Source organism: Colobus angolensis, unplaced genomic scaffold (genome assembly GCF_000951035.1).
Source record: "Colobus angolensis palliatus isolate OR3802 unplaced genomic scaffold, Cang.pa_1.0 Scaffold57, whole genome shotgun sequence".
Lineage (NCBI taxonomy): Eukaryota > Metazoa > Chordata > Mammalia > Primates > Cercopithecidae > Colobus > Colobus angolensis.
Genome location: NW_012119265.1, coordinates 4008951 through 4019236, shown reverse-complemented (window position 1 = coordinate 4019236; position 10286 = coordinate 4008951). Strand labels below are relative to the sequence as shown.

Here is a 10286-nt window from a genome sequence, read left to right as displayed (position 1 = left end):
AATTTCATAGACCATTCCACTGGTGGTACTAGTTATTACATAGTTTATATATAATATACACATACATGTTTATATAAATATGTAATATATGATATATATTAATGTGTTTGTATAAGTATATAATAGTATGCCATTAATATAACATATATGGTTTACATATATATAACTGAAGAAGTTCTTCACAAAGCAAAAGAGAATTGTTTTTAAAAGTAACTTATTTTAAGACAGGTGTGGTGGTTCACGCCCGTAATCCCAGCACTTTGGGAGGCTGAAGTGGGCAGATCACCTGAGGTTGAGAGTTCAAGACCACCCTGAACAGCACGGAGAAACCCCGTCTCTACTAAAAATACAAAAAAAAATCAGCCAGGTGTGGTGGCACATGCCTGTAATCCCAGCTGCTCAGGAGGCTGAGGCAAGAGAATTGCTTGAACCCAGGAGGCAGAGGTTGCAGTGAGCCAGAGATCACGCCATTGTACCCCAGCCTAGGCATCAAGAGCGAAACTCTGTCTCAAAAAAAAAAAAAAGAACTCATTTTAGAAACAAATGTAAAAAAACAAGTCTAACCAATTACTATCAAACACTATTAATATTTTGATGATTCAAGAAAATACTCTGCTATTCTATTAAAAATAAGGTATTTGGAAACATACTTGCTTTCCAGTTGATTTGTAGTGTTGCTGACAGCATCTCTCAGTATGCCATTTTCCTGCTTCAGGTGAGCTATCTCTGCCTCCATCTGCTCACGAACTTGCTGAAACTAAAATTTTACACATATAAAACTTAGAAAACAAAGACTGTCAAAGCTAACTTTCAAAATAAACTTTATTAAAATGAGAATGTAAAAAGCATCAATAGAATGAAGTTTGAATCATTCTTCTCAAATAAACATGACCAAATTTAAAAGAACTATACTGTTAGTGATGATTGCAAATTAAATACAAACTCCCACCACATTCAAGAATACAAGTAGATGCTAGCTGCTATCATATTTGACATACAAGATAAACATGCTTAGAGATGATGTTTCAGAACTAAATGATTTAGGACTTCTTTCCTACCGAATAGATTCATACAGAATTAAGCTTGTCCTGATCCTATGTCAACTGTATGTTAGCAATATTCTTAAAGTCTTTAGTAAGCCAAAGTTTAAAAACTGAAAATATGTTTGGTACACTTCATATTAAGTTACAAATTGAGCCATAATCATATAGATAACACAAAAACCTGCTTGCTAAAATATTCTGACCTCTGTTTTTCCAAGTTTTTACATTATAAAATACATATAACATAAAACATACCATTCTAACCATTTTCAAGTATACAGTTCACTGGTATTAAATATATCCATAATGCTGTGCAATCATGACCATCATTCATCTCCATAACTCTCTTCATTGTGTAAAACAAAACTCTGCACCTTTTAACGAATAATTCCCATTTCTTTCCCTGAAACCCCTGGGGACCACCACTCTTAACTTTCTTCTTCTAATTTTAAAATTTTGGATTAAAGAATCTAAAGACAAAGCACACTGACTCTTACATTCTCATAAGAACATGTTTTTATATGAAATAATCTTATTATAAATTCTTTCTTTTTTTTTTTTTTTTTTTTTTGAGGCAGAGTCTCGCTCTGTCGCCCGGACTGGAGTGCAGTGGCCGGATCTCAGCTCACTGCAAGCTCCGCCTCCCGGGTTTACCCCATTCTCCTGCCTCAGCCTCCGGAGTAGCTGGGACTACAGGCGCCCGCCACCTCGCCCGGCTAGTTTTTGTATTTTTAGTGGAGACGGGGTTTCACAGTGTTAGCCAGGATGGTCTCGATCTCCTGACCTCGTGATCCGCCCATCTCGGCCTCCCAAAGTGCTGGGATTACAGGCTTGAGCCACCGCGCCCGGCCTATAAATTCTTTCAAAAGAAATTGTTGATTAAGAGAAATTAAGGTATACGTTTCTATTTTTCACAGAAGTTATCATATGGAATCTATATCCTGACCTCTGTAAGTAATCAATAAAACAGGATGAATCACTTAAATACCTTTCACCTTCAACAAAAGATGCTGCTACAAGTATTTGACTAATTTTCAAATTAACAGGAATTAGGAATTAAGAAGAAAAGATCACTTGAGGCTAGGAAAATTAGTTCTTCAATAACTCAAATTGCTGGGAGATGAGAAGATGAAGGAATGGGTTAAACAAATGCTAAAAGCAGTAGATAAGGTAAAAACATGAAAACAGCATCATTCACTTCTTTTTTGCTATTAGTGGCATTTCAGAGGAAAATAGTGGGACTCTGAAAGCAGCGAAGAATATTTTTAAATTTTTAGCAGACTAGCGTTATTATCAAAGCAATATTTTACAAAAAGAAAAAATTTGGTACCAAATACAAGACAGAATGAAAATGACAAACCTATTAATACGGGCTGTAATTATTCTAGTATATAATAATAAACTAAAGACACGTCTAAAAATTGAATGCAAGAGTAACTAGAAATAAAGTGGTTTGGAGTTTTTTGTTTTTTGAGACAGGGTCTCACCCTGTCACCCAGGCTGGAGTGCAAATGTATGATTACGGCTCACTGCAACCTCAACCTCCCAGACTCAAGCCTCCCACCTCAGCCTCCTGAGTAATTGGGAACATGAGCATGTGGGAACATGAGCATGCCACCATGCCTGGCTAACTTTTTAATTTTTTTGTAGAATGGGGTCCCACTATTTTGCCCAGGCTGTTCTCAAATTCCTGGGTTCAAGTGATCCTCTACCTCAGCTGGGACTACAGACATGAGCCACGGCACCTGGCCATAGAAATAAAATGTCTTTAAGATTTCAGAGTAAATTGTAGACTAAGCGAGGCAGAGAGAAGTCACAGGATTCAAGCATAAAGATAACAATGCCTCAAAATATAAAAACCATCATTGCTCACGACTGGCCTGGGGGAAAAAAAAAAAAATCAACCTGATCAATAAGTGAGAGTTTTAGACACACATTAAATCTGAGGTAATGACAGGCCTTCCAAATTGAATGATCAGCTAGCAGACAGAAGTAACAATTTCAAAAAGTCACTGGTCAAGAAAGTTAAATTAAGGAAAGTATTACATGACCACTAAGCAAGCAGACCCAAGCCATATTCTTCAACAGCCTCTTTAGCAGTAATAAAGATATTTCAATCTTTTTAAAAATAAGAAAAAAAAATTCACGGGTCTAGTCCTAACCAGGATCATGAAAATGGAAAATATAAGAGACAGACTGTCAAAACTGAGCCTTCTAACAGAAGACAAGTGAAACAGTAGCAAGTGACAACAGACAAAACCACTCAGGCCAAAACCTTAGAAGTCATTCTTCACTATCACCTCTCCCCTCCACACTAACACCAAGCCCTATCTAACTAACTGTTTGTATACTCAAACTCATTCTCTCATTGTCAACATCTAATTTCAGGCCCTTGTTCTTTGACTTGAATTCTAGCAAAGTCTTCCAACCATCCTTTGCTCCACTCTCCCCACTACTACCAAGGTAAAAATTTAAAATAGCAGTGTAATTCCAGCAACTGCTGCGTTGCTTAAACTCCTTCACTGGCTCCCCAGTCTTCAGGTATACAAGGCCCTTTTAAGATGGAGCCTCTATCTACTTCTCAATATCCCTTCTTCATTCCAGTTCTGATTCCCACATACCACAACTCTTACTGTATTTCTCACAGAGCAGTTACTCTAGACAATCTGTACTGGTAGCACCTGGAGTGCACTCATTAAAAAGCTCAATCCTGGGTCCCAAAATATACCCACTGAACTATCATCTCCAGAGATGGACTAAGAAATCACACCAAGTAACTCTTATCCTCAGTGCCCATTTCTTTCCTCTCTTACTTGATAATGCCCAATTGTTTTAAAAGATTGAACACAGTCTTGATATCACTTCTAAAAAGTCTTCCCTATCAAATCCTTCTCTTCCCTATCTCCCATCACCATTGCTCTAAAGTAGCCAATACTTATCTCTATCATCATATTGATCTGCATCCCGCCTCCCTACCTCATCCCCACCTAGAAAAGTTGTTTTACTTAGGACAGAGAGTGAATTTCACTAGCCACTGTATGTTGATGGCCCAGCAAAGGGCCTTGCACATACTAGTCACTTAAAAGTTTGCTAATTAAGTGAATGCAAACATTTCATCTTGTTTTCAAAGAATGAAAATATACCTTCATCTGCATCTGTTGAGTCTCTTGATAACTGACATGTATTTTGTTTTGAAATACATTATGTTCCTTTTCTAATGTTCCAATCCGATCTTTCATCCTTGCTATAACCACATTGCTTCTTTCTTTCTCGGACATCATTTCCTAAAAGAATATCCCAGAAATTTAAAAACTTGTTATTTAATAAGTATCATAAGCCTGCAACAATGATAAACAATGATGTTATTTAACATCAGTAAAATAATCACGAATGATAAAACATTAAGTACTTGCTTAAAAAAACCTAGGTCAAAAGATTTCAAAAACAGTCTTCTGCATCTCATCTGCTCTTCACACCAATTCCCTTCATAATCACTTTGCCACTGTTTTACTACTAATTCAAATGCATTTTCTAGTTTATTGTAAGTTAAAGACTATGAACCTAAAATAAATCCTACATTCTAACTCGATTACACGAAAGAACATTTTAAAGCACAGTAGTTCCTTCTCTATCATTCCCTGGTACATTCTCTTTCAGGGAAAAAAGGCCTAGAAGGAAATAAAAGTCTCTTTCCTAAGGGAAGAAATAGGGATAAGATGTCTATAGTAGAGTCAAAGTTTGAAACAAGGGAAAGTAAAAATCAGAAAGCAGTTTTGTCATCTTCCTAAGTCAAATCTCTTTTTTTTTTTTTTTTTTCCTGAGACGGAGTCTCGCTCCATCACCCAGGCTGGAGTGCAGTGGTGCAATCTCGGCTCACTACAAGCTCCCCCTCCTGGGTTCACGCCATTCTCCTGCCTCAGCCTCCCGAGTAGCTGAGACTACAGGCGCTCGCCACCATGCAGCTAATTTTTTTTGTATTTTTAGTAGAGACGGGGTTTCACCGTGTTAGCCAGGATGGTCTCGATCTCCTGACCTCGTGATTCACCTGCCTCAGCCTCCCAAAGTGCTGGGATTACAGGCGTGAGCCATCGCAACTGGCCCCTAAGTCAAATCTTAAATGAGGGATTTCATTTTGTTTTGCTGGCACTACGAACTCCTAGAACAAATATTAATTATCAAAGTACATGAAAGCCAAGCAATTTTAAAATCAGCTGCAGGTATGATTAGGACTAATCATGTCTCTGTTCTAAGGCAACTTTTTGACAAAATTTGAGATATTACATAATTATGTTTGCCTGAGTTTGTTCATCTTTACAAATTGTTATACTCCTGTATGACATACTTAGAAGTATATACATTGTAAGTACACAGCTCAATGAATTATCAAATTAGTTATTTTTTTAAATTTTTTTTATACAGTCATATAGTCACATAATTTTTTTAAATACAGTCATATAGTCACATAAAACTGTAAGTTTCTAATTTTATTAACAACTTTAATCTTGCCAACTTTTTCCATTGACTTTTTTTATTTACTTCAAATTCACATAAAGGATTTATATTCAAACAAGGTCATTCATTCTTACAATGTCATCAAGTGGCTAGGTGAACGACTCATAAACAAACATCATGTACTCTACTGCATTTAATCCCTAGACAGAGAAACAAGCACTTCAGGAATAATGAAACCATATTTTCTATAGTTTCAATTCTGTTCTCTCAGTTTCATGATGTTTTAAAGATTGGCTTTTCCAGTATTTTTTACTATTAACCTCTCAGAGTAGTATTTCTGAGATTTGAAGAACTAGACAAAAAATTGTACTTATCACAAGAAGCTCCATAAATAAATTACCTATGTTAAGAGTTTCACATTTATTCCATTAATGAGACTTAAACAAGATCACACCAAATTTTGTGTTTCTATAAAGAACGGATCTAGGTCAGATCCAATTAAAACAAATTCCCATGCTTCTGTACAGAATGCTTTTGTTATTTTGAAGTTAGGATATCTGTAAGTACTCTTATTTTAAATAATTCAACTATATCACGAAAGAGAGAGACGGCTCTATCTACCCTCCCAAAACTCTAAAAGAAAGTTACTTTTGTTGCATATAAATTATAAATAAACTACTGACAATGGATAATTTCTAAAATATTTCATTGCTTCTGATTTGGGAAGTATATCCCTCGTACATAAGAATGTCTTCACCTGGGTTAACTGCTTACACCGATCCTTTGTAGCAGCAGCATCTTCCTTCACAGCAGCGAGTAACTTGTCCTTTTCTTGAAGCTGATGTACGAGCGTAGTCAATTCTCCCTTACTTGACTGCAATCGAGAAAGCAAGGCAGAATTAGTAACAGTTACCATGGGCTAATAAAAAGTATGAAAATGGCGCTGGGCGCCATGGCTCACGCCTATAATCCCAGCACCTTGGGAGGCCGAGGCATGTGGATTACAAGGTCAGGAGATCGAGACCATCCCGGCTAACACGGTGAAACCCGTCTCTACTAAAAATACAAAAAAAAAAATGAGCCGGGCATGGTGGCGGGCACCTGTAGTCCCAGCTACTCAGGAAGCTGAGGCAGGCAGGAGAATGGCGTGAACCCGGGAGGCGGTGCTTGCAGTAAGCCGTGATCGCGCCACTGCACTCCAGCCTGGGCGACAGAGCGAGACTCCGTCTCAAAAAGAAAAAAAAAAAGTATGAAAATCAAATGTGGCACCTATACACCATGGAATACTAAGCAGCCATAAAAAAGGGTAAGTTCATGTCCTTTGCAGTGACATGTATGAAGCTCAAAACCATCATTCTCAGCAAACGAACACCAGAACAGAAAACCAAACACTGCATGTTCTCACTCCTAAGTGGGAGTTGAACAATGGGAACACATGGACACAGGAAGGGGAACATGGACACAGGAAGGGGATCATGCCTGTCGGGGGGTGGGAGGATAGGGGAGGGATAGCATTAGGAGAAACACCTAATGCAGATGACGGGCTGAGGGGTACAGCAAACCACCATGGCATGTGTATACCTATGTAACAAACCTGCACGTTCTGCACATGTATCCCAGAACTTAAAGTATAAGAAAAATAAAAGGTGCAAAGATTTAAAAAATTATGAAAATAAAGTATCTAACATTAAGTGTTCCTGGGTCAATGCAGAGTTCTGTATTACATAAAAAGTAAAATAACTGCCAAATACTGATCAGTGAAATATTCAGAAAACTCTCTTTAAAGTTGTATATTCTGAAATTTCCAACTGGATACGTATCAATCAAAAAACAGATTTTTACAAAGAATTATGGGAATTCTAGTTTTAAACTCAGAGTCAAGAGAGTAATTTCCTCCATCTCCTACTAGATCAGAAGAGAGAATGTGAAACCAAAATGTAAGCTGCTATGAATGAAACAGTAACCTATAATCTCAAAGCATCTGAGGAAAGCTCACCAAATACAGTCAAGATCAAAATCAGACGCTCCACGACCCCGTCAGAATACACCCATGGCTATAGAGGTGCCATAAATGTGTAGTTCTCTGAAATTAACAGGCACATCCTGAAAGGTAAAACCAGCAATCCCTAATTTGACATGGGAAACAACAAAGAAGTGCAAAGACTGGAACTTTCTCGGAAGAAGGTCTCAAGAAGGAAAAAAAAAAAAAGTCACAGATAAAATCACACATCTCAAGAAGGAAAAAAATCACTCAAAGGGAGCAACTAGCCAGTGAGGCAGTCAAGAGATTCTCTATAGGGAGGCCTTAAGTCTCTTATCTGAAAAGCAGCGAAGGCTAAAAAAAACTCATTTTACATACACAGTCTCCAAGGAGAACATCAGTCAGCCTTGACCCTTCAGTAATACCAAGCCTTAGCACAAAGATGATCCAAGAAAAACACCCCTCATTGGAAGAACAGTAGTAAACAAAACAAAATAGAATAAAACAGGATCTATACTAGATATCAAAAAAATGAAAATAAGAAAAACACAAATAACAAGTGAAGAAAATCACCAGAAAAAGGTTATCAAACAGCAGAAAAAAAACTGCGATTAAAAATCTAATACAGGAATCATCCCTGGAAAATAAAAGAGCTCAGAGAAAAGATAACACAAAATGAGATGAAACGTGAGCTGGCAAAACTAAAGTGGAAGCAAAAGCAACACCATCCCAGAAATATACTATAGTTAGAAGCAGCAAACAGAAAAGCACATGCCGCTGTAAACACAGTAAGGGCCATAGAGTACATGGTAATGTGTTAGTTTTTTTTTGTTGTTAAAGATATGAAAGATATGAAAGATAATGAATGTAGCCAGAGGAGAGCCCACATGTATTTAGCTGATCTCCATTATTTTACTTATTTCAAGAACATTATATATAACTTCCCAGTAATAAAAGTTGACTTGAATCTAATGATTGAAAAGAATACTGTATCCAAGGTAAGTTTAACAGAGCAGTCAACGTCAAGCCATATTATAGTACAATTACTGAATGCCAAAGAAACTGAATCCCTTGATGTGTGTAGAGTAGGTCAGACACTGAAAAAAATCCAGTAAATAATAAAAATGTGATTGATTATTCAAAGAACGTTTTATTGTGAGAGTGCAGTTTAACAAAAACATATGAAAAGGGTGCAAAATGCAGGCTGGCTTCAGCCTCTACCCAGCAATATGAATAAAGAGAACAGTGAAACAACAAATGCATAAAATGTTTCAAGGAAAGAAAACTAAACTCTGGAATGTTATACCCCACCAAACTATTATTTAAGTATAAATACAACAAAAGCATGTTAACTTGCCAAAATTTGGAAAATTTCTTGAAGAAATCCCAGAAAAAATAACTTCAGCTAACCAAGAGATGAATAAAGAAACTATGACAAAAACACTAATATTGAGATCTGGACCTACCATTAAACTATAAAATTAAAACTAAAACATGAAAATTATAATCACAGAAGAGATGTTAAATATTACAAGTATCTGACAAACAGAAAAACTATTATTAATGAAAGTTGAGGGGTGGAAGAAAGAAACTAGGGGGAAAAAATGTAAGTGGTATAACAGTAGTTTCTCCTGCTACGCAGCATGGGGCCCAAATTGTTAATAATTTAAAGTTTAAAATACAACTGAAGCAAGTATATTTAAACGTCAATGATAAAAAATTAATAAACATTTTACTAATAATTACATTAATAGTTTATATTTTTTCAGCATTTATTATATGCTAGAGACTCTAAGCACCTAACATGCACTATCATTTAATTCTCAAACTTGATCATTCCCATTTTAGACATGGGAAAACTGAGGCACTAAAGCTAAGAAACTTATCTAAGGCCACAAAGCTGCAATTGGCAGAGTCCAGATTTGAATTCAGGAAGTCTGACTCCAGAGCTCAGGATCTTAACTACACTCTCAAGTGCCTCATAACTCGAATACAAGGGCACGTGTGCACTCACACAACATAACATCTCTGCTCTAACCCTTCTAGCTTTTGCTCTGTTTTCCCCTACCCACCTAAGCTTACTCATAGCGGACACTCGCTGTCACTTTTCCCATTCATTTGGTACTTATTTATAATCTTGTACTGCAATGAAACTGCTTTTACTAAGGATATCAAACTCATCTCTAAAGCATGTTACTATTGATCATTCAAACTCAAAGTTTCTGTGATTCCACTATCTCCTGGTGGTCCTCCCACTTCGCGCCTCTTCAGTATCTTCTGTGGTGATTTTCCTTGCCCTTTAAATGTTGGTGTTTCCTGGGGTTCATTCTTGAGCCTTCTATCACCTCTCACATCCTCCCTGATCTAATATGTATCTACTATATGTACTGATGATAGCGGATTATCTTCCTCTATCACTCCCATTGTAGCCTTTCTTCTACTCCAGAGAAATATGTTTTTAATTGTAAAATGACTATATCCACTTAAATGGCACAAGGGATGCCTAAAACAGCTTTCTGAAATTTCTCAATGCTCTACTCTCTACAAAGTGTTCACAAAAACCACATTCACCACAATTTATCCAGTTACTCAAGAGAAAACAAGCAGTCACTATGGACTCTTCTTTAGCCACTACATACAACTGCTCAGCAAATCCCTTAACTCTTCTATCCTATGCCAGTGCCCTGTATTTATCTTCCCCTTGCTCTAAAGTGGTCTTTATTCAGCACAAGGATTCAATTACCTCTGGGACTTTGAACAATCTGTGAAAAGGTCTGACCAACTCAGTTCTAAGGCAGGAAAAGGGAGAA

General features: G+C 36.9%; 1 protein-coding gene across 1 annotated transcript in view; it reads right to left on the bottom strand.

Moving 5' to 3' along the window:
- The window catches only part of KTN1 (kinectin 1 (kinesin receptor)), a 103700-nt gene that overhangs the window by 50770 nt on the left and 42644 nt on the right, over nucleotides 1-10286 (bottom strand). The window contains exons 7-9 of the mRNA XM_011961860.1: nucleotides 6253-6369; nucleotides 4187-4327; nucleotides 651-757 (exon numbers count right to left, since the gene is read on the bottom strand). Of these exons, the coding sequence (XP_011817250.1) occupies nucleotides 651-757; nucleotides 4187-4327; nucleotides 6253-6369 (365 nt within the window). The remainder of the gene's footprint in view (nucleotides 1-650; nucleotides 758-4186; nucleotides 4328-6252; nucleotides 6370-10286) is intronic.